Source organism: Rhinatrema bivittatum, chromosome 1 (genome assembly GCF_901001135.1).
Source record: "Rhinatrema bivittatum chromosome 1, aRhiBiv1.1, whole genome shotgun sequence".
Taxonomy (NCBI): Eukaryota; Metazoa; Chordata; class Amphibia; order Gymnophiona; family Rhinatrematidae; genus Rhinatrema; species Rhinatrema bivittatum.
Genome location: NC_042615.1, coordinates 483,641,131 through 483,665,894, shown reverse-complemented (window position 1 = coordinate 483,665,894; position 24,764 = coordinate 483,641,131). Strand labels below are relative to the sequence as shown.

At 44.6% G+C, this 24,764-nt stretch overlaps 1 protein-coding gene across 3 annotated transcripts in view; it reads left to right on the top strand.

Moving 5' to 3' along the window:
• Positions 1-24,764, top strand: part of IQSEC2 (IQ motif and Sec7 domain 2) — a 415,732-nt gene that overhangs the window by 189,286 nt on the left and 201,682 nt on the right. The window contains exon 1 of one of the 3 annotated variants that reach the window (XM_029607460.1): positions 10,435-10,584. The exons of the other annotated variants lie outside the window; for them this stretch is intronic. Within the exon in view, the coding sequence (XP_029463320.1) occupies positions 10,562-10,584 (23 nt within the window). The 5' untranslated portion in view covers positions 10,435-10,561. Of the gene's footprint in view, positions 1-10,434; positions 10,585-24,764 lie in introns of those variants that run through there. 3 annotated transcript variants of the gene reach the window in all.

Sequence of the window (24,764 nt, the reverse complement as noted above, 5' to 3'; positions counted from 1 at the left end):
CTAATGCTTATCAGGTACAGTGAACAGTATTTACAAATAGCCATTATATAATTTAACTTTAGATAAAGAGGTGGCATGGTGGCTGAGTGGGTATGAAGGCTTGTCCCATGTATTGCTGGGTTTAAGGCTCCCTTAGGAGACTGTCCCACCCTAATCCATCCATATGTGAGTCCCTGTCTGCCTTGAACTCTTGATTCCTGGGATATTTATTTATTTATTTAAAACTTTTATATACCGGCATTAGTAAGCATACATCATACCGGTTCACATTGTAACTGAAAGGCTGAAATTACAATCAACGGGGAGGGGGAAACAGGGAGGAATATACATAGAGCAGAGGACAATGAAATAGAAGCATTAAAACTGTAACAGGCTATTTACAGGTATGTATATACAGGCTTAAACGGGTTACTTACAGGGTCTATATACTTACAAGGGCCCAGGGGTCTATATACAAAAGGTTCAATGAGGTATGGGCTGAGGGGGGTGAGGGGGGTGGAGATTAGACTGGGTAGGCTTGTTGGGATATTATCCTAGTACATAACTTAGAAAACAAATATGCTAGCAAGCTGACAATCTACATGTTATTCAGTCTATTTTATCCTGGGTTGTGTCTTATTGGGCCCATGTATATTTGTGTCAAGAATGCATCCTGCCAGATCTACAAACTAGGAGATCCAAGATGGCGGCACCACAGTGAAATTCTGCTGGTCGAATCTCTGGGCATTTTACCTTTTTCAAGTTTGCCTTGGCATTCGTATATATTGGCAAGAAGAAGAAGGCGAGGGTTCAGATTTATCCTCCCAGATCTGTCACTGTGGTTACTTGAGGCCCAGTTGACTCCTTTATGAGATCTCCAGCACAGATACAGACATCAACTCCGTCAGCACCTGCAGCTCTTCTAACAGGGGGTAGTTTTCCTAGTGAGACTGAGTGGCAGGACAACCCTGGATTTTGAGGTGTCCCTAGAGTCAGAAGGGCACCTTACCTTGCTGCAACTGACATTAAATCATTTGAGTGTTCTGGGCACTAAGGTTCTGGCTGATGATGCAGTGTTTGCAATGATGGAGGGAGAAGGACAGATGAGCTCTGTCTCAGGGCCTCAGAAAGGATGACAAGGATTGGCAGTGGAGGAATGGGCATCAGAGCTGAGTTTGATTCACAAAGTAAGATAAATGCCAATTTTAGGGAAGATTTGGATAACATATTACCCCTAGGTATGCACAGATTTCACCAGTCAATTTTAGTGTAGAATTATTTGTGTAGCCCCTCCCTCCCTCCCTCCCCCACTCTTCACAAGGGGTTCACTTCCTAGCCCTGGATTTACTCAACCAGGGTGGGGAAAAAGTTTCTGGGTCCCGTGGAATGGGGGGAGGGTACACTTGCAAAGCCAACTGGTCAAACGTTACCTCCAAATAGAAAACACAGTTCATAGAACTGTTGTGTATCAAACAGGAAAAAGTTTACTTAGGGAAAATCAAGTTTCAGCCAGTACAAAACAAAGCCCACCACAGAAATTGTATAAAAACTCCAGACACAAGAATGCAAAGTTCAATATTCCTCCAAAAATTACTTCTCCAAATAATCAGACCTTATTCTCTGTGGGCCCAAAATTCAAATTTATCTGGCTATCTTACAGGCCGATTCAGTAAAAGTCACGGGAGAGCGGGCGAGCGCACAGGCCACTCTCCTGTGCGTGCGATTCAGTATTTAAATGAGGGCCCGCGGTAAAAAGAGGCGCTAGGGACACTAGCGAGTCCCTAGCGCCTCTTTTTTGACAGGAGTGGTGGCTGTCAGCGAGTTTGACAGCCAATGCTCAATTTTGCCGGCGTCGGTTCTCAAACCCGCTGATAGCCAAGGGTTCGGAAACCGGATGCCAGCAAAATTGAGCGTCTGGTTTTCGAGCCGCGGGCCGATTTTATTATTATTATTTTTTAATTATTTTTTACTTTGGGACCTCCGACTTAATATCGCCATGATATTAAGTCAGAGGGTGTACACTTTCCTGGTGCCAGCAGAAATTAATGCCTACCTTTGGGTAGGCGCTAATTTCTGAAAGTAAAATGTGTTGCTTGGCTGCACATTTTACTTACTGAATCGCGAGGGAATAACTAATAGGCCCATCAACATGCATTTGCATGTTGCGGGTGCTATTACGTTCAGGGGGGTTGGACGCGCATTTTCGAGGCACTATTACCCCTTACTTAATAAGGGGTAAAGCTAGCGCGTCAAATACTCGCTTCTAAATGTGGGTTAACCGGAGCGCACTGTACTGTATCGGCCTGTTAGAAGGGATATTCAGTGGCATGGCTAGTTAGCTGGATAAATTATATCCGGCTAACTTTAGACCTGCTATCAAGCAGGTCTAACTTATTCAGTTAACTTAACTGGATAAGTCCAAATATTGGCAGTTATCTGATTAAGGTAATTGGATAAGTAGCCCCACCTCAATCTGCCCCCAAGATATTCTGCTATCTATATAGCTGGATAAATACTTATCTGGCTAAGTAGCGGCTGCTGAACATAGCTGAATATTCAGTGGCTGCAAATTTAGCTGAAGTCCCTATTACAACTTGGTAGGTGACCAAAACAAAAATCCTCCCGCTTGCTTCTAGTGGACAATTGCTTCGGGTCTAACTTCTGGACTTATCCAGGGAAAAGTATTCTTCCTTCCACAGACAAATTCCAGGCCAGAGTACTTTTCTCTCAGCTTCTTAATCTTTACTGCTTTTTTCCCCCTTTCTCCCAGCTCTTTCAACTTAACTGCTTCTCTCTCGCAACATAACTACACCGGTCTTCAAGCTTCAGAAACTCCCTCTGTGGTGCCTTGCCGGGCCCTTTTTATATTCCCTCCTCAGCCCTATCCCCTTTAGGGGGAAGGTATTCATCATCACTCACCAGAAGCATATCCAGCCCTTAGACCTCCCAATATTAAGCAATACATCCTCTGTAACCTTTGGTAAGACCTAAGCTACCCTCCATCTGAATTAAAGAAATACTTAGCAATTACAATAGATGATTTGTGGAGGGCTCTTTCTGACCTGGGGAAGTCTCTGTCAGGTCAAATTCACCAATTATTTGTTCAGTTACAAGATTTTAAGCTAAGTGAAGAAGACCTCGAGAGGCAACTGAGGGAATTTGGCAGGAACAAAGGCTGTGAAATTTGTGGAGCTTGACATTGCCATTATGGATAACTTCATATTATATAAGAAAGTGGACAACATGGAGAATATTGTTCAGAGATGGATACTGAGGTTTAGCAATTTTCCTAAAGTCACCTCTTTGACAGCAATAATGATTTTCTGTCAATATATGAATGAAGTTTTGTCTATTCCTATGGATTTGCTTCCTCCGATGTACAGGATTTATTATTTGAAAGAGTAGTCCAGGGGCTGAGGATTCTCGACCACCTGCACAGTCTTTTGATAGCTTGGATGTTTTGGTTCTGCTGATGAAATTCAATGGGGAAATGATTGATTATTCAATTTTAATAGTGAATTTTGCCATGGAATAGGATACAGAACTGGAGTTTAATAAACTTTTCCTAGGGTATAAGGATAAGTTGTATTACAATTAAAAAATTAGGGCTTTTCCAGATGTAGTGAAAGAGACCCAGAAAAGAAGACAATCTTTTTTGTAATATAGACCTAAGGGATTACAGATAGCGGGGTTTGTTTTATTTAAAGTCTTTGTGCAAATTTATAATTATCCAAGGGTTAGGTACATCTTTTATAACCCCTCTCAGCTTTCTTTTTATCTATAATAAGGCTACTTCTGTTAGCCCTCAAGCTTGTGCTTAGTTTAAGATGTGCCAAATTAATAACCTACTGGTTCACTGTTGTGTGCCGTGTTACCCTCATATTTTTCTTTTCATTTTGTAGATTATGGTGTACTGATCTTTCTCTATTTTATGAACTAAATGCAGTGATTTACTTTTTCCTGCTTTGCTTTCATTATATTACGTTATCTCACTGACTGAGTTTCAAAAAGTAATTCTTATAATTTGTTATACAATGTATTAAATATTAAAATATTAATAATAAAAGATTGCAAACTAAGCACTCAGATTCCCAGTCATTCTGGCCCTTCCGAAAGCAAGGAAATTTTGTTTTCGTTTCCTCGGTAAAGTGACACTTGCTTTTTGGCATTTCAGTCTGTTCTCCAGTGGGTCACAGATTAGTATGCTACTACCTCCTTCCTTCCTCTCCAGTTCTTTCTTTCTTGAATGAAGGAACTGTCTTTAAACAAAAATGAACTTGTGTATCAGTGATAGTCACTTCCCTCCTAACCTAAGTCTTCTTTATTTCTCTTAACCAAGGAAGCAGGGCAGTGGACCTGGATAGAGAGATCATGCCATGGTAGCCCTACAGGGACCCAGAGCAGTTGCAGTGGCCTCAGAGGGGATAGCAACTGAGTGGAGAGTTCCAGAGAGAAAAAGAGAGAAGATCGGCTATGCAGAACAAACTTTCTGCCTCTGAAGTCTGGTGCCTCTCTCTATATCCCTCTCTTTAGCACCCTCATGTGTCCAGACTGACTAATAGGCAGGAGATGTTTTGTCTCACCATTGTGGGTGCTGTGTTGGTCATGGGCACATAAAAGGATTCCTCCCCATGAGAAAGAGGACATTTTCCTAAAAACAAAAATAATCTGGAAGACACACTTGAAGGAGCCCAAAAGGAGGACATGTCCTCTTACAAGATGACTAATGGTAGCCCTATTCAGATGCCTTCTCAGTTCACTGGGGGGACAGATCTTCTGTATATGTATTCTCTAATACCTCTGGTGGCCAGAACCTTGATAAAACTCAGAAGGTACCAGGGAACTATGATCCTCATATTTTGGCCAAGACAGATGTGTTTTCCACTTCTCTGGGATTTGTCCCTGAGGAAACCAATTAAGTCGAGAAATTCTGACCATGCAGAACCTGAAAATGTTTGCCCCACAAAATCAAGTTTCTGGTCTTCACAACCTAGATATTGAAAGGGACGTAATATGATCTCTTTGTTTCTCCAAAAAGGTGTCCAAAGATCTGTTTTTTAGAAAGGAATTCACTAAGAGGTCCTATGGTTTTAAATGAAGGAGGTTTATCAAAAGGTGTGCGGGCAAGGTCCTAGATCCTTTGTCTTGTCCTATTCAAAAACTGTTTGAATATCTTTACTTCTTTCAAAGTCTGGCTGAAAAAACAACTCTCTTAAGGTTCACCTTGATGCAGTTGGTGCTTCTCACCAACATGTAAAACGGATACGCCATTTCTATATAGCTTCTGATTGTCTCATTTCAGTTGAAGTCTCTCATTAGACCTCCCCCCGTGTCATGGGACCTCAGCTTGGTTCTTACCCAGCTGATGAAAGCCCCCTTTGAGACTCTAGACTCCTGTAAACTCAAGTACCTGACCTGTGAAAATTTCTTTTTGACCAGGCAGGTTCCTTCTGCCCCTTTGGACTTCCATGAGCCTTCATTTCCAACTGCCCAGGGGTCTGGGGATTTTTTACCCTCTATTTCATATCCCCTTTCCAATCTACTTTACTGCAGTCTTTGCAAGTTGAGTTCTCTCTCAGCAGCAGACACCGGGGGCTCCTTCCAGACCCCCTGCAGTCCTGGACCGTAAGCCCAGCCACTAGGTGTCACTGTTGCATGATGATTAGGACTCTCTTTCCCCCTCCCACCTCCCTCTGCAGCATTCCTAGCCCACATCGATCAAGAGAGAGGAGGAACGGAGTAGGGAGTCAAACCCAGATCTCTGCATGATAGTGCACAACTCTGCCGTTGAGCCACTGGGCCTGTGTGAAGGTCTCATTTTTGATGATTGCCACCTCAGCCTGCAGTCAGTGAACTCCAGGCCTTAGTGACTTATTCACCTTATACCGAATTTTGGATTGGTGCTGTGTACATAATCCTTGTTCCTGCCTAAGGTAGAGCTGATTTTCCATCTAAATCGGTCCATCTAGCATATTCCCCGAGGCCACATCTTCATAAAGATGAAAAGGCTCTTCATTCCCTGGAGTGCAAGAGTGCTATCTGCACACAGAAATCCACTGTTTATTCTTGGGATAAGCAGCTTGGAATCTATCTATCCCTTGGGATCCTGCCAGGTACTTGTGACCTGGATTGACCACTGTTGGAAACAGGATACTGGGCTTGATGGATCTTTGGTTTACCCAGTATGGCAAGTCTTATGTTCTTATGTACTTAACTTTTAGATACTTTAGATAATAGACCTGAGAGTGCGGATAACAGATTGTATCTCCTCCTATTATGTCCAGAAAGGCCTGCCCTTAGCGGGGTATGTCAAGAGCAGGCCTGGATTTATGCAAAGGCCTATTAGGCCTGTGCCAGTGGTGGCAAATTTCCTGCCCCCCCACTCCCACTGCCTTACAATCCTGCCCCAGACCTCCAAAGACACCCCTCCTGCTGCCACTGCCCTCTTTCCCCAGACTTTGGCTCCAAGGACCCGATCCTCAAATTGGAAATGAGCACAGGGACTAAGCCCATGCTCACAAGGCTCTGTTCTCTCTGGGCTTCTGTGCAGGGGTACGCGAGGCCTGTGGGAACAGGCTTTCATCCCCATGCTCACTGCACACTGACATTGAATCAGTGCCTAGGTGTGGCATCTGCCCAGATTCATGTCTGGTCAGTTTTAGGGCTTTGCTGACATTGGTCATCCACCGACATTCATCGAGGCTGGGAAATGGTGTTTAGTCTACACATTTATGTCATCCTGAAGGGGTAGTAGGCTCAGATTGTCCTTTCTCCACAGCTTCTCTGAGGGGTAGTGCCTACTCTATATCTCACAGTGAAGATTTTATAATTTCTGGTTGTCTTCCCTTTAAAAAAAAAAAAAAAAAGATAAAATAGAAAAGGTTTTTCTCAACAAAAAAATATTTTCCATCCATTGGCAGTGTTTTGTTGTTGTTCCCCTTTTTGCTGAAGACTTAACTAGGGACTCCATGTTTGCAGCAATGGTGAGCTGCTCGACTTTAGAGAAAGCAAAGTTGCTTACCTGTAAGAGGTGTTCTCTTTAGACTACAGTTCACCAATCACACAATCCCTCCCTCCTCCCCTTGGTGACTGTTCTCTGAGGCGAGGCATGGGGCTGCGGCAGTGCAGGCACTGCGCACGAGCACAGGAAGGCTTTTATGCATTTTCAGAAAGCTCAGGAGGAATTCATCTGTTTGGTGCCAAGATCAGTAACATGACCTTTCTGTGAGATTGGTGAACTGATGTTTTCAGAGAACACAGCACTGTCCATTCACAATGTAGGGACTGTATACTATTAATGAAGCACTGTCATGGTACATAGCACTGTACAGTCTTGGTGCAATAATTATTATTTATAAAGCACTATCAGCATACATAGAGCTGTACAGTCACAGAGTAATCATTATTCATAAAGCACTGTTGGTTCATAATCACAAAGTAGTGATTATATATATATATATATATAAGGCTTGTGTTGGTCAGTCACACTATCGTGTCTGTGGTCATCAGGTGGCTCCCGGAATAGTGGAAGGTGCACTATAGAAAGACAATATGCTCTGTCTTCAAATCACTGTTGCCCACAGGCACAGGCACCCACATAGGCAGAGACACACACGCATGCATGGGCACAGGCAGAGGAGCACGCACACACACACAGGCACCCACACCTACAGGCTCACATAAACACATACACGCTCACGCATGCACACACACAAGCTGTTATTGACCAGATAACTCAAGCAATGCCGGGTAATGTTTGATAATATGCTCTTTCTGTGAAGCCCTGTCTCTCGTGCTCCCACACACAAAGGACCAGATAGGCACAGGCACACATGCATAAGTGCGCAGAAGTGCACACAAACTCCCACAGGTTGTCACAGGCAGACATACACACACTCAGGCAGATGCATGCACACACAGGCACCCCCCATACATGCGCACACACAGGGACATAGGCGCACGCACAGGCAGGCATAGGGACCCACACAGACAGGCAGAGGTATGCACACAAACACACAAGCACAGACCCCCCCCCACTCACACACAGTCACAGGCCCACACAAGTGCACACACATGAGCACATACACACACAGGCTGTTATAGACTAAATAACCTGAGCAACACCAGGCATTTTTTGCTAGTTATTTATAAAGCACCATCAGTGTCTGCAGTTCTGTACAGTCACAAAGCAATGATTATTATTTATAAAGCACTATTAGGCTACAAAGCACTGTACAGAAACAGAGATTATTGATTATTTCTATAGTACAGTCAGTGCACACAAGCTGTACAGTCACAAAGCAGTGATTATTATTTATTAAGCACTATTAGGCTACAAAGCACTGTACAGAAACAGAGATTATTGATTATTTCTATAGTACAGTCAGTGCACACAAGCTGTACAGTCACAAAGCAGTGATTATTATTTATTAAGCACTATTAGGCTACAAAGCACTGTACAGAAACAGAGATTATTGATTATTTCTATAGTACAGTCAATGCACACAAGCTGTACAGTCACAAAGCAGTGATTATTATTTATTAAGCACTGTCAGTATACCCAGCACTGTACAGACACACAGGCCGATGCAATTGCGGCGTGCGTTAAACGGGCCCTCATGATTGAGCACCCGCCAAGCCACCTCTCCCAGGCGCCCGATTTAATATTTAAATCAGGTGTTGCGGTATAAAGGAGGCGCTAGGGAAATTGTGCGCCCCTAGCGGGCACCCGGGAAAGGTGGCTGTCAGCCAGTTAGGAAAACAGATGCTCAATTTTATGGCCGCCGGACAATTTATTTTTAAAATTCTCCCATTTTGGTTCCTTGACTTAATTCTTCCATTTTGGTTCCTTGACTTAATATCGCCATGATATTAAAGATATTAAGATATTAAATAAATGAGCGCATCGGGCGCTCATTTATTTTTGCATGGGAGGGAAATAGATAATAGCATCATCAACATGAATTTACATGGGATGAGCGCTATTACCTAGGCGCTCCATTGGACAAGCGTTTTGGATGCTCTAACCCCCGTTTTGCATCCGTGGTTATGGACGCGCCTGCAATCGCGTGTTGAGCCGTGTGCTGTGGCCAGCGCACGGTATTGCATCGGTCTGACAGAGCAGTGATTACAATTTATAAAGCGCCATCAGCATACACAGTGCTGTACAGACACTGAGCAGTGATTATTTATAAAGCACGGTCAGTACACGCAGCGCTGTACATGCACTCTGAGAAGGAATGAGATGGATTGCTGTGATTGCTGGCAGGGAGAGAAGGGGACGGTGTCTTTGGTTTGTGCCTCTCTATGGTGATGCTTGCTGGAGCAGACTAGTACCCTGCATTATCTAATACCGGCTCTCGCTGTGTCTGAGGCTGGATCTGGAGATTATTAAATGCTAATTAGCTGTGGGAAGTGTTCCACACCCTGCTGTGCTGGGGCGTAGGGAGGGGGAGGAGAGAAAGAAGATCTGGTTGACAATCAGCTGCTGCCCTCTAGTGCTGCTAGTGGTTGAGAGGCCTTGTTTCATGGCTTCATTCAAGGCACTGCAACGGCAGCAGCACTGCTGTGGAGAAAGAACAGCGAGTTGTCAGTGACTAACAAAACCCACTTCCAAGCTTTCCCTGCCTTGGGGGATCTGTCCTGCTGGCCTCCAGGCTCTTTCCTGAATCTCAAGGGAATCAAGACGCTGTGGTTTCTTTGTTGACATTTTGTAATACTGTATGTTAATAGAATAGCTAGTTTCCTGAGAGCCCAAATTAATTCTGCAGTATTTGTCTTCAGGTTTTTTTTTTTTGGTTTTTTTTTGTGGTTTTAAATTATTTCCTTCTAGCTAACTTTGACTAAAGCATACCTGCAGGGTAATTAAGCAGAGAGAGAGTGTGTGTGTGTGTGTGCCTGCACTGCAAGTCTGGTCATGCTTTGATGAGTTTAGGGGAGTCACGTTATCTGCGAGTCCTTCAGTTCTAATCCCCAGCTCTGCCATTGATTCTATGTAAGTGACTTTGAGGGAGTCACTTTATTTTCCTATGCCTCCGTTGTAATCCCTGGCTCTGTCACTGACAATGGAAGGCTGGAAGCACAACCAAGGACAAGTAACTTGTGTAAACTGCCAAACATGGTTCGTTCTGCAACACTTCGCAACTTGTCCATTTGCCATCTGCACAGTATTCCTGCCCTCACACATGTGGTCTTCAGTGCACAAGTTGTGCTGCAAGAAAAGCCCTGAACTTCACTCCTGGCATGTGTGCTGTTGCATGGATTCCAGAAACAAGGTCAGATGTGAGTATAGATACTGTCCTTAGTACAGAAGAGGCTGACCTCACGAAGTTGCCTTGGGGAGTCTGGTACTGGAGCAGATGCCGCCGCTACATATTCCTTTCTGTTGCTGTTTTGCTGGAGCTTCCTGAGCCAGTTGGGGTTAAAATTACGGACCCTGCCTCTGAGGGGCGGTCTCAAGGTGTCCAGTTTCCAAAGCAGCTGCGTGTCTGCCCTCTGGACTTTAGTGTTCAGGATTGAGATTGTGGAGGACCGAACCCCAGGAAGTGAGGGCAAGCTGCCTTTCCACAGAGGAAGGAGTGGCATGGAGTTGCAGGAGGAGCTGAGGTGAGTCTGAGCCCTGCTTTTAGTTGCTGGTTGCACCTTCTCTCTGCTGCTGGCAGGGAGAGTGGAGGAGGATCGTAGCTGATTTAGTTGGATCTGCTTTTAGCTTTGTCTGTGAAGGCCGAGGTGTTATAGTCATGGTAGGGGTCTGGATATTTGGATTTTCTCCAGGATGGTCTAACATTAATGTGTGAGAAGCATTATCACAGTTGTGTACAGGCATCCATTGTTGTGCCCTGTGCAGTTCCTGCTGTTTCTGTTCCTCTGGTGTCAGCATGGCTGGCTTTGGGCTCTTACTGATAATGTTGTTTTCTTTGATTTTTGGCTGGTCCCGCCTTCCTTTTGCTTGTGTTTGAACTTTCAGTCTGGGTCTCAGACCATGCATGGCCTCCCGTGGCTATTCCCTAAAAAGGATGTGCACTAAATTGGTTCTCTAGAGCCACAAATAGGTCCATTTTTCTAGGTAACGAGGCGTAATCCCCGTCCCCCCTCCCCTTTACAAACCTCTAGCAGCAAAATTTAAATTCGCTCCCATGGATCTCTGAAAGTTAGGCCTAATTTTCCCTACAGATCGCAAACAACAAAATCGAATCCCTCTTTATAGATCCTTGACAGTGAAGGCTAATTTCCCCCTTTCCCCCACCCAATGGATTGCTGGCAATGAGGTCTAATCCCTCCCTAATATTTTAGGATGGCCATTGGCACATCCCCAAAATACAGGACATCCTTTTGCTAAAAGTCATATCAAACATTATCCCTCCTCCCTGGCAGTCAGGCTATTGTCAGTGATGGCCACCCCATAGTGTGGGGGCATATAAACACACTCTCCCAGTCTCTATGGCTGCTGCTGCTCCTAATGCTTCCTAATTATAAAGGAAGCACCCACCAGGGGGGAACAGCAGCTGACAGGAGAGGGAGTAAACATTCAGGTGTCCCTAACCTGGTACTACTCTGCCCATGGTACTGTACCCCAAGAAACTGAAAGGAACCCGAAGGAGGGGAGGAAGAGATGGAGAGGAACCAAGGAAAGGGGGTGGGGAGAAAAGATATGAAAATGACTCTTATGAGGGGGGGTGGGAAGGGCTCATCATCGTTATTTATTTATAATGAATTAAAAGAGAAGAGTTTAAAGTGTGCTACATGGCAGTTCAATTCTGCAGTGGCACAGAGAATGTCGGTAAATGACAATCAACGGGTGTTCGTCATGTTGAGTACAACAGGAGGTAGCAATCCGTTGGTATAGATTGCATTTAGCAGGTACAGGATATAATAGAATACAAATATTACAGCCAAAAAAAAAAAAAGAGGTTATAGCTGAGATATAGGGTGTATCAGTGATTGAAGATTCAAGTATAGCAATAGAAAGCAATCACCAGGTATAAATTATGTTTAGCAGGTACAGGAAATCATACTGTAGATACAAATGTTAGAGCAAACCACAGATTATTATAGAAGTGATATAGGGTGTGTAATGAAGATTATAATGTTATAGGTTACATCGGTATGCTATAATACCAAAATTTGGAGGAGTTCTGTGATAGTGGCTTGGAGGGGTGGGTAGCAGTAAGTGGGAGAGTTGTAGTATGGGTCATTCGAGTGGTGGGTGTGCTATTACTATGGCTCAATCAAGTCCTTTGCAGAGCAAGATTTTGTTTATTCAGAAGGTGGGTGATTTATAGTATGGCTCATTCGGGTCCTTGGAGAACAAGATTTGATTTGAGGGGTTCAATTAGGGGTTTAGGCTGAGGGCCAGAGATTGACAGGGTAATATTTTGGCTCTGGGCCGAAGGCTGCTACAAAGAGCCAGGTTTTTAATTTCTTCCTAAAAGTGAGAAGGTCTGGAGTGAGTCTGACTTCTAGGGATAGGGAGTTCCAGATGGTGGGACTGATTCCTGAGAAGATTCTCTTCTTCGTAGTTGTGAGTCACTTTTCCTTGGAAGCTGGTACCACTAGGTGGGCTTGGGGTAGTGAGCACAGTGATCAGTTGAGTATATGTAGGGTGATTTTGTTGCCAAGGTAGAGTGATGCCAAGCCATTGAAGGCCTTGAAAGCCAGAACCAGGATATTAAATATGGTATTATAGTGTGTTGGTAGCTAGTGTAGGGATGTCTGGAGTGGGGTGATTCTGTAAAATATATTGGTATTTAGCTTAGTTTGTGCTGCTGAGTTTTCTATGAATTTCAGCCAGAGGTTTAGTTTTTTTAGGTAACCCAATGTAGAAGGAGTTTGTAACACTGGCTGGAAAGTGGACCCTTGGTGCTGTGGTACAGTTGGTTCCCACCTAGTGGACAAGCCCACTAGGCTTGCACCAACAGCTGGCAAAGAAGCCCTTGGATGGGATCGACTGGAGCTTCGCCTATACCAGCTACCTCCCCCGCAGGGTTGAGCCCTTGAGTTCTGGCAGCCAGCAAGTCTTAGGTGGATCCCTAGGGCTATCCGGGAGGAGAGAGTCCAGGTGAAGGTTGGGGCAGGTGGCAGACAGCAGAAATGAGATCCAAGCTGGGGATCAGAACCAGGGAGTCAAGCTGAAGAGGCATAGGGAGACAGAGAACAGGATAGATGAAACAAGGGCTAGGGCACAAACAAGGCAAAGGCAAAGAATGGGCTGGCAATGAACATGGCAAGGAATGGAGCATGGAGAAGATGAGGGACAAGGCAAGGAGCGAGATAAGAAGCAAGGAAAGGGGTAAGGAAAAAGACAAGGGAAGCAGTACGCACTGGGACACAAGAACACCAGGAGACCTGTTGCTGAGGCATTGAGGCAGGGTCTGGGGCCGACTTACGTAGGCAGGAGCATGTGATGTCATCAGAGGGCGCTGTAGGGACTTTCCCGCCACGGCCCCTTTAAGAAGCGGCATGTGGGGTGCGCACACACCTTAGGAAGTCCTGGGAAGCGTCGGCAGGCAGCATTCCTGACACGAGAGTGTTGGGCCCTGTTTGTGGCATCAGGGTAAGTGTGGCAGCTTGCAGGACCATCTCATGTGCCACTAATCGTAACAGAGTTGCAGTAGTCTAGGTGGGAGATTATTCAGGTCTGGACCACTACTGCATTGGTTTATCCATCAAAGACATGGCAAAGTTGGCATTGTTGGTGCAGTTGGAATAAGGTAGTGAGTTGTGAGGCTAGGAGGAAGCCTATGATGCAAACTTGGTTGCTAAAAGGTAGGATTGCACCCTCCAGGGAAACTCTTGTGTGGACGTGGCTGTAGTCACTAAAATCTACAACAGTGTTGACATCCCTGAAGACTAGAGAAGATGAGAAGTGATGTAAGAAAGCTTGAGGAGTGGTTGAAGGTTTGATAGCTAGGATTCAGTACCAAGATATGCATATTCATATATTTGGGGTGCAGAAATCCAAAGGAGCTGTACTTTATAGAGGGCGAGAAACTGATGTGCATGGACTGAGTAAGAGACCTTGGAGTTATAGTGACCAGTGATCCGAAAAGTGGTGAAGCAATGTGACAAGGCGATGTCTAGAGCCAGAGGGATGTTGGGCTGCATAAAGAGAGGTATAACCTGCAGGAAAAAGGAAGTGATAATGCCCCTGGACAGGCCACTGGTGAGACCTCACCTGGAGTATTGTGTTCAGTTCTGGAGGCCTCATCTAAAAAAAGTAAGAGAGAGAGAGAGATTAAAAGCGGTCCAGAGGAAGGCAACCAAAATGCTGTAGGCTCCATACCAAAAGTCATATGAAATGAGACTTAAAGACCTAAATATGTATACACTAGAGGAAATGAAAGACAGGGAGGATATGATATTGGTTTTTAAATATCTGAAAGGTATTAATAATGTATAGGAATCTAACCTTTTCCAATGGAAAGGAAGCTGTAGGACTAAGGGTCATTATATAAAGCTCTGAGGTGTTAGACTAAGAAATAATGCAAGGAAATATTTTTTCACAGAAAGGATGATGGATGCCTGGAGTGCTCTCTCGGAAGACATGGTGAGGACAAGAACAATAGTGAACGGTAGTGGAATTCAAAAGACAGTAGGATAAACACAAAAGTTCTATAGTAGCTGGAGGAAGGAAATGAAGAACAGAGATTACAGGTGGCAATTTTGGTGCAACATTTCTGCATAGGGGTAACTTGCATGGAGTGGCAGTTACAGCCCTAAATAGGAGGCACAGGAGTAACCTACACAGAGCAGCAGTTACTGTCCTAAACATCTTGCTGGATAGACCTTTTTGGGTGTTATATGCAGTCATGTACTATATTACTATGTCCTTTTTGCACCTCTGTTTTTTGAAAGTTCAGTTTCAGTTTGTTGTGGTGTAGCCAATCTAGATCTTTTTAAGGCAGTTGTTTAGGTTTGTGATTTCTTGGACAAGTTCTGGGCCTAGGGGGAGTAGTAGCTGGATATCATCTACATAGAAGTAGAAAATGTGGGAGTCTCTGACGTTTTTGTCCAGTGGGGCCCATGTAGATATTGAATAGAATGGAAGAGAGGGTGGATTCTTGTGGAACACTGCAAAGAATGGGGTGAGGCTGAGATGATCCTTGTTCAGTGGAGACTGTTGGATGTGATTATGAAAGAATGATTTGAACATGCTAGTACTAGGCTCAAGAGTCCAAGTTTACTTTGGCAGGTGATGAGAATTTTGTGGTCTGTGGTTTTGATTACTACTGAGAGGTCTGGGAATACCAGGAGGGCAATTTATCTTCGTCTAAGCAGAGTCGAAGGTCATCATCTAGTCTAAGCAGTGCAGTTTCTTTGCTCTGGTGGGTTCTAAATCTAGACTGGAAAGAGTGCAAATATTTGTGGTTTTTAGGAGGTCAGTTAGCTGTAGTAAAACTGTTTTCTCAATAATCTTGCTAAGGAAAGGGAAGTTTGAGACTGGGCGGTAATTTCTCAGGTCATTTGGGTCTAAGCTTGATTTCTTTAATGTCGGTTTTACCACTTTTTAGACACTCTGGAACGTGTCCTTCAGATAATGAAGTGTTGATGATGTTCTGGAAACAACTGAATAGGCCAAATTGTGCTTGTTTGATGAGCTAACAGAGGCAGAGGTCTTCCAGGCATGTTGTGGGTTGAAGGTCGGAGAAAAGAGATTTCACATCTTCTTCTAATGGGGGTAGAAAGCACTGGAGAAGTGGGAAGGTGTTGTTTGTCTTTCATGAGGGAGGCATTCTTTAGTGATTGTGTTTAGTTCTCTTTTGATGTGATCAATTTTATTCATAAAGAATTTGGTTAGCTTGTTACAATAGGTTCCTATAGTAAAAGCAGAGGGTAGGAGAATAGTGAGCCCCAGGAGTTAATGACAGTAAGGAAGAGATGTCTTGGCAAGTCTTTTGCTTGGGTGGATGTTTAGGAGAAATAGATCTTTTCAGCTTCTGTGATGGCCATATGGTACATTGCATTATCTTCTATACTTGTTCCTATCAGTCTGAGATTTTGATTTACGCCAATGGTACTCTAGTCTTCTTCCTTCCTGTTTGTTTTTGTTCTTTCAGTTCAGATGTATACTAGTTTGGAGTTTTTTGATGTGGGTGGATTTCTTGAGGGCAAGCATATCTATGGCTTTTTCCAGGTCCAAGTTACAGGATTTGACCAGTATGGTGATTGTTTCTATTTATTTATTTATTTAAAATTATTTATATTTTGCCTATATTAAAAAATCTACGCTAAACGGAAATTTAGTTATCAGGGTCAGTTTTGGTGGGTGGGGGTGAGTCATTTCTTTCTGTTTCCTGGAGGATTAGTAGAAAACTTTCAGGGATTACATGCATAGTTGACCTCGCCAATTTCAGGGTTGCTATCTTTGATGGTTTTGTGGTTGAGAATGGATGCATTTCAAGATATATTAAGTGGTGGTCTTACCAGGATAGTGGGGTAGTTCAGATGTTCTTTATTTGTAGATCCTGGAGTAGGATGTGTGGTGTGAGTACCAGGTCCAGGGTATGCCCTGCTATGTGAGTTGGCTGGTTGACCAGTTGAGTGAGGCCTAGTGCTTCCAGCAAGGTGAGAATGTCATTAGCAGATGCTGAGTTTGCATTGTCAGCATGGATGTTGATATCACCAAAGAGGGAAGAGTGTTCTTGAGTGCTCCAGGATTATCACAGACAAGAATGTTAGGAGGTCATGAAGATTTTTATCTTTACCCAGTGGTGGGCAGTATAACAGGAAGAAGTTGTGTTTGGGATGAGTGTTCATTTGTAAGAAGTTGGTCTCTATTTGTCAAATTCTCAAACAAGGGTTTCTCTGAAAATTATTGCTACTCCTCCACCCTGCTTGTTTTGTGTGGGGTTTGGGCGTAAGAGTAGCCCTTGAGGGCAAATGTGAATAAACTGGGGGAGTCGGCATCCAGATCTCTGTCAGGCACCTAATATCCACAGATTGGTTTAAAAAGAGGGTCATGTGTAAGGACCTTCATTTTCAGTTTTTTATCTTATTCTCCTGGGAATGTATCAGTGTTTATTACAACAAGAACAAAAAAGACATTTACCTGGAAAAATAACAAATCATTTTTTCCACTGATTTCTCCTATTTTTTTTTTTTTTTTTATAATAAAGATTGATAAATTATCAGGAAAAATAAAAACTGAAAACAAAGGTCCCTGATCATGTAGCAGGTACAGCTTGTTGTAAATGGACCTGGCAATGAGAAGTAGTAGCTTGTAGGATGCGTTTTGGCGGCATTTTTAGTTATAACATGCGGCACTGCTCTTGGCGGGGGGGATGATAGTTCTATGGGGCCTTGACTGTCTGCATGGATATGGCATGGACTGTGGCAAGTATTTGCCTTGACCAGTTATTGTCTTAATGGGAGGGAAGGAGGAAGGAAGGATGGGTGAGACATGAGACACATGGTAAGGGGTTGAGCTGGCAAGGAAGTGATGTGAGCAGGGGCTGTGTAGGAGCTGAGCTCAGAGGCAGGAATGAGGATGGTACTAGGGATGGTAGACCTTTTAGATGTTGCCTGAGCAAAGTTTGTTACTCACAGTGTTCGAAGTGAGCAGGCGCAGTACCACTGGATTTTCATCATCCGATGACGTGTGTGGGAGGCAGAGTTCAGCAGTTTACTGTTTCAGTTGTGGAGAGCTGATGAGTTTGACCGTAGGAGGGAGTGGTCCTGGAGTGGTGGCTGAGATTGGTCCTTGGATTCACTTCTGGTGACTGGACAGGTCTGTTTAGTTGGGTCCCCTTCTCTTGGAGTCCTAAATGATGCATGTTGGACTCTGGGCGTCCCGAAGTATGAACAGGAAGAGGCACAGAAAGGAGTTTGCCCTTTGGCATGGCCCTTTGCGTTAGGCCTGCCTCTGAGCCTGCTTCTGATTTGACCCTTGGAGGATGAGGTTGATGGCCTGGGATAATGTCAGTGGGGTAGGAGTCAGACTGGAGAAGCTCTGGTTCCTGGGAACAGCTACTGCTGCTGTGGTAAGGCAGAAAGGAAAGGGTTTTCGAGGGCAGGAGGTAGGGGGGAAGGCTCAGCCGATTTGGAGATGGAAAGAAACGTAAGGGTAAAAATTAAGATGAATTTAAGGGGGATGAGAAATGGAGAAGAACCTGGAGGGTAAATAGATATTTATTTATTTATTTATTTATTTATTTAAATTCTTTTAATATACCGATGCTCAAGACAAGTCTTATCCTACCGGTTTACAATAAACTAGGGGAGAACCAATTAACACAGCAGGCGAAAAAGTTACAATAAAACAGGGAATGTAGAACTTGGTCATTAGAAGATGAGGGATAGATTAAACAGTAAAAAAACAATGAGCAGAGAGCAGTTGATTAGATAGTAGAGCATGTACTTCACATAGTGGTTCAGATTTCAAAAGTTAATTGAATGATCAGTTTCTGGCATAATAAGATAATTGGATGAACAGTTTCTGGTATAACAGTTCCATTGTGAGAGGGACTGAGGATGAGACTGGGTGGCAAGGTAGGGGGGGGATGGGGGGGAACAAGGAGGAGAGATAGTCGGTGCTGGTAGAAGAAGATTTCTTCAGCGATATGCTTGAGTGAACAGCCAGGTTTTCAGTTTTTTTCTGAAGGAGATCTGGCATTGTTCCTGGCGTAGATCAGGGGGGAGTGAGTTCCAGTGATGCGGTCCGGCTGTGGAAAGTGCTCATTTTTTAATGGAGTTATGAATAGAGGATTTGCTCGGGGGCGCCTGGAGGGAGTCTCTGTAAGCGGATCTGATTGGCCTTGATGCAGAGTGGAGATCGAGAGGGATGGTAAGTTGTAGTGATGATTGCTGATAGATGGTTTTGTGAATGATGGTCAGTGTCTTGAAGAGTATGCTATAGTGGATGGGTAGCCAGTGTAGTGTTTTTAAAATCGGAGTGATGTGGTCTCTACGACGGGTATTTGTGAGGATCCTGGCTGCAGCATTTTGCAGCATCTGTAGTGGTTTAGTGGAGGAGGCGGGGAGACCGAGTAGTAGCGCGTTGCAGTAATCAATCTTTGAGAACAATATGGATATTGTGTATTATGTATGCAATGCTTTTTACCTGCCATGAATATAGGAATGTATGAGCTACAACATTTTTTTTAAATAAAACTAAAATAAAAAATATGGGCGAGAATAGGTGAAGAAGAACCTATGTGGGGTGGGGGGGGGGGAGGGTGGCAGGGGAGACATGGCGAGGAACCTTTAGGGCAGGAGGAGAGAAGAAAACATAAGAACATAAGGCTTGCTATACTGGGTCCAACCAAAGGTCCATCAAGCTCAGTATCCTGTTTCCAACAAAGGCCAATCCAGGTCACAAGTACCTGGCAGGATCCCAAAGTTTCATGCTGTTTATTCCAGGGATAAGCAGTGGATTTCCCAAAGTCTACCTTAATAATAGTTTATGGACTTTTCTTCCAGGAACATGTCCAAACCTTTTTTAAGTCTAGCTACATTAACAGCTTTCACCACATCCTCCAGCAATGAATTCCAGAGTTTAATTATGCATCGAGTAAAAAAGGAAGCAGAAAGCAGGAAGAGAAAGGGAGATAAGAGTGAGGCGGTGTAGCGGGATAATGATACACCACAGTATCTGCACCAATTTCCTCCCCCCCACCCCTATGCCTCAGACAGATTTATTTTCCGGTGTATAGCAAACTGAAAAAAACTGAAAAGCAGGACAAATGAGCATCCTGTTCTTGATTAAGCAGGACATGGGACAATTTCTTACAAAGCAGGACATCTGGCAATATTACCCCAATCTCTAGTAGTGAGGCCTAATCTTTCCATACAAATCCTTGTCAGAAAACCTAAAACCCAATCCACAGCCCTACAGATCCCTAATGAGGAGATCTAGTTCTCTCAGTTCCCCTGACAGATCCCTAGCAATGAGACCACCCCCTTCCCCGTCCCATGGATGCCTAGCAGTGAGGCATGTGTTTGTGGATCAGGGTCTAAACATGAATATGGGTACAGTCTTTTGTGGGGGAGAGGGGAAGGGGCAGAGCAGAGTGACTGCAGGATTTGGTGGTGCACTTGTGTTGATTTCAAAAGCTTAAACTGTATTTTACAGTCATATTGTGGGAGGGAAGTAGACAGAAATACATTTAAAGAACGACGAAACGTTCTTAAAAGTTTTATGGGCAGGGAAGGGAACCGTTCCTAGGGTCAGGGAGGGAGATGAAGGTAGAGGGGAGCATGGAGTGGGGCACAATAGAGGGAGCAGGAGAGTAAGGCAGAGGTGAGGTGGGAGAGAGAGAACCTGGCAGAGAGGAAGGGACAGAAAGACAGAAGGGAGCCAGGAGAAGGGGCAGGTAACGGAGGGAGGGAAGGAAGGAAGGGCAGAGGGGAACTGGGACAGTGGATGTATCAAATGAGAAGGAAGAAAGGGGCAGAAATTGCTGCGAGAAGGGACACGAGTGCGGGGAAAGGAAGGAAGTGAAACAAGAGAGGACGGGTTTCCTCCATGTTCAGTTATCCCCAGCATGGCGCTCTTAAGCTGCAGCCACATCTCCATGGCTGTATACTATATTATTTAGGTTTCTATTACCCTTGATACATGCACCAGTATTAGATACATGATAAGGGACATTTTCAGGGAGCGGTGGGATGTGGCCAGTAAAATAGAAATCAAGCAAACAAGAGAAAAGAGCTGGAATTACAATGGACTTTACCCCTTCATCTCCAAATCACTCTCTCCTGCCACAATGGTCCTCACTTCTCTGACTTCAGTCTCGTTCCTCTTTATATCCAGCTTCCCCTATTCCTACCCTCTCTCTCTCTCTCTCTGTTTCATGTTTTCATTTCCTCTGTTTTATTTTTTTTACTTGTCCCGCTCTTCGCTTCCTCTCTTTATGCTCCTGTCTTTAGTCATATCCCTGTTCCACCTGCCTTCCTCATAGCAATGTGTGAGGGATGATTTCTCCTCGCCTTGCGGTGTGCCAGGGCCCATTCTCCCCCACTGCAGCGCACACACACACACACACACACACACACACACCTGTGTCAGGTCTCCTGTCTTCTTGTGCCTCGGTGCTGTACCCTCTTGAGCTTGTGAAGCTTCCTTCCTTCCTCAGACACTTCACCCTGTCCTTGCTTCTTTTGTAATGTTTATGTATTCCCCTCTTGTGATACTTTTGGATGGGAGGGGATTGAGGATAAAGCAGGAGGGTTGCCCTGGTCTGGCCTTGCTGCAGCTGGCTCAGGTAACATTCTGTTCTCTGTTGTTGCTCTTCCATGTTCTTGTTGTGCTGTTGTGTTAAGGTGCCTTTTTTTGTCTTTTTTTTTCTTGACTTTGTGTTTCTCTCTCTCTCTCTCTCTCTCTTTTTCCCGCTCCCCTTTATCTCCTCTCTCTTTTCTCTCTCTCTCTCTCTCTCTACACCCTGTAGGTGCACCACGTCACACACTCTCCACCAGTACTGCTGCCCTGCACAGTCGCTTCTCTCCATGCAGCTAGCTTCCCCCGCCAGGCACACAGAGGGCAGGTAAGAGCTAGATCCAGCCAGCCTCTGCATCCCACCCACCCACCCATCCATTCCATTTCTTTCACCAGCACACAGCATCTCATACCCAAACTGGAGCCCAAGCTCTTGGCATAATCAGACCTTGATACTTCTGGATGTTACATGTCTAACCCCCAAGTAAGGGATTCCTTCCTAGCTAAAGCACAAATAATGCAAGTGTTGTATACATACACAACCTGAGTCATGGAGATTAAACAGCACAAATTGAAATGGGGGCCTTTTACCTGCATAAGTGCGATTCAGGGCCTCTTACCCATACAAGTAAGGCTCCCAGTTTCTTACAAATACAGGGTATGACTTGGAGCCTCTTACCCATCCAAGTGAAGCCCAGGATTATGTCAGAGCTCACAGCTCATGTAGTCCCAGCCTTTCCCAGCAGGAGGTGCTATAGAGAGTGATTTCTACATTCTCTGCCCTGTGCGCCCTCCTTCTGCACTCTTTTTTTTTCAGTTGAAAGTAGTCATGAGCCGTTAACCATTTGCTTTTCTTCACATCCCCATGTCCATTTTGTGTTTGTCTTAGAAAAGAAACAGAAAAGGGAAATGGTACTGCATGTTCACTGTTTCTGTCATTTCCAAACATCTAAATCTCTGGGACAATGATCCATTCATCTTTCTGTTCAATCCATTCACCCATTTATCCATAGCATCTGTGTATATTCATCTAGCCACCAGTCCATCCATCCATCTATCCATTAATCTATCCATCAATTCATTCATCCACCCACCACAATCAAGTCGAACCATCTATTCCTTCACCCACCCATCAGTCCATTCACCCATCCATCCATAGCATCTATGTATCTGTCTACCCATCAATCCATCCATTTATCCATCTACTCATCAATCCATCCATCCATTCAGTCCTACATCAAACCATTCATCTATCCATAACATCTATATGTCTATCTACCCACCAGTCCATCCATCTGTCTGCTTAGAAAACAATCCATCCATTCATTCATCCACCAACCAAACCATTCTCCCATCTATCCATAGCATCTATGAATGTCTATCCACCAGCCAATCCATTTGTTCACCTACCCACCAGTCCATTCACCCATCCATCACATCTATGTATCTATCTACCCACCAATCTATCCCTCTATCATTTTTCCCTCCAGTCCATTCACCCATCTTTCCATAGCATCTATGTATCTGTCTAACCACCAGTTCATCTGTGTAACCACCAATCCACTCATTCTTTTATTGAATTTGTATTCTGTCTTTACATGATTAGCTCAAGATGGTAACAATACATGATTACAATGATAACATTAAAACTGAAATTACAATAAATATAATCCTTTCACCTAACTCCCTATCCATTCACTCATCCTTCCATAATATGTATGTATTTGTCTACTTATCAATCCCTCCAACTATCTACCTAAACACCAATCCATCCATCATTTATTCACCCATCCAACCAAAGCATCTGTATATTTGTCTACCCATCAATCCCTCATCTGTTTACCCACAAATCCTTTCATCCATCTATCTACCTAGCCATGGGTATTTATCCATCCATCCACTGAGTTACCTACCAATCTATCCACCCACCCATCCAGGCATGCACTCAACCATTCACTCACAATTCATACATTCCCCCACCATCCATCTGGCCATTCTACCATCCACCCATTCCCACACTTGCAATCCACTTATTCTTTCTTTCATTTATTCATCCATACATTTGCTCATTCCAGTTACAGACCAGCACCACATGCAGCATCGAGAAATGTTGTTTTTTGCTGCAGAATTCATAAATGCTTTATAATCAGAAAATACATGCAGTTAACAGTTATTCTTAATATATAAGAGCCTCACCACCTGCACCTTTCGCTGCCAGAATAATGAGATGAGCAAATCAGTGACACACAAACAAGAGACATCAGGCCTTATTCAAAAATAACTTTTCCCCATTCTGTGCCTATGGAAAACATCTTTATTGAATAAGGCCCTTGTCTAATGCATGTATTACCTGAGTGTCAGAAAAGTCTCTTGGCTGTTTTTCAATCTCAATGCCTAGCAGTTAGCGATGATCAAATAAGTATGACTTGAGGATAATCCCTCAATTCCTGTCTCTTTCCTCTCCTCCCCATGATCCTCTTTTCTTCTCCCCCCTCCTCTGCCCTCTTTCTTACTTAAACCCCCCTCCTACTGCATTTCTGTTCCTTTTTTCCTCTCTTTTTTCCTTCTCTCCTTCCTTCCTCCCTTCCCACCCATCACCCTTTCCAGAGATGAGGAAGAAGAAGATGTGCACCAGTTTTGTTGCCCTGCCTCTGAATGCAGTAGCCCTTCCTCTAGGTAACCTGGAGAGGCTGTCACTGATCCCCCCCCACCTCCCTCCATACCCTCCCCCCCCCCCCCTGCAACCTGTGCCTGGGCTCTCCCTCTTCCTCTGCTGCGGAGTTACAACTGGACAGCAGAATAACCAAAGGCCCAGGACCTGCACCTCGCCTGCCTGTCAGACGCCACAGCCATCGCCATCTTTCTGCAGCTGCCCCCAGCCTTTTGTATGTGTGTGTGTGTGGGGCGGGGGGGGGGGGGGGGTGACCGGAGGGGCAGGGTTGGAGTTGCCCCTGGAACCCATGCCAACCTTGTCTATGAGGAGCAAACACCAAAACATTTAGGACAGCCACACTTCCTGTGGTGAGCATCTGCATATCTCCCCCTCCAGGGAGTTGAATGCCATGAAGTGAGCGCCTGGAGAGGAGGGGAAGGAAATGGTGGAGTAGGGAAGAGAGACGAACCTGCTTACAGAGGACTCTGGATGGATACCACCTTCTTCCTCCTGACATTTGGATGCTGAAGACTTTCAGCCATTTTATGGCCTGATGCCCTTTACACTACATGCCTTCCCTCCCGCCCCCTCCCTCACCATTTTTTGATGTAACAAACCCAGGGTTTTGGAGGGAGTGGCCCCAGTTATGGTTTTCATGTGGATTGATGGGGACAAGCAGTCATTGAGCAGGTTGTCTCAGGATGTCTCAGCTAGTTAAGAATTTGTCTGTGTCTGCGAATTGAGTTGTGCGTGGACAAGGACATCAGGCAATAATTAGCAGGGGGCCTGGGAAGTGGCCTACGACTAGCAGCCTGGCTGCCCTTTGCCTCCTGTCCTTTGGGAGGGGGGGGGGGGGGGGAGGGTGTCTGACTGTAGCCAGATCAGTGCAGCTGGAGCACATGCAAATATTTGCTGGGATAAGAATGGAGAAAAATTAGTTGTTTAGTTGAAGGGGCTGAAAGTGTTCACAGGAGAGGGTGC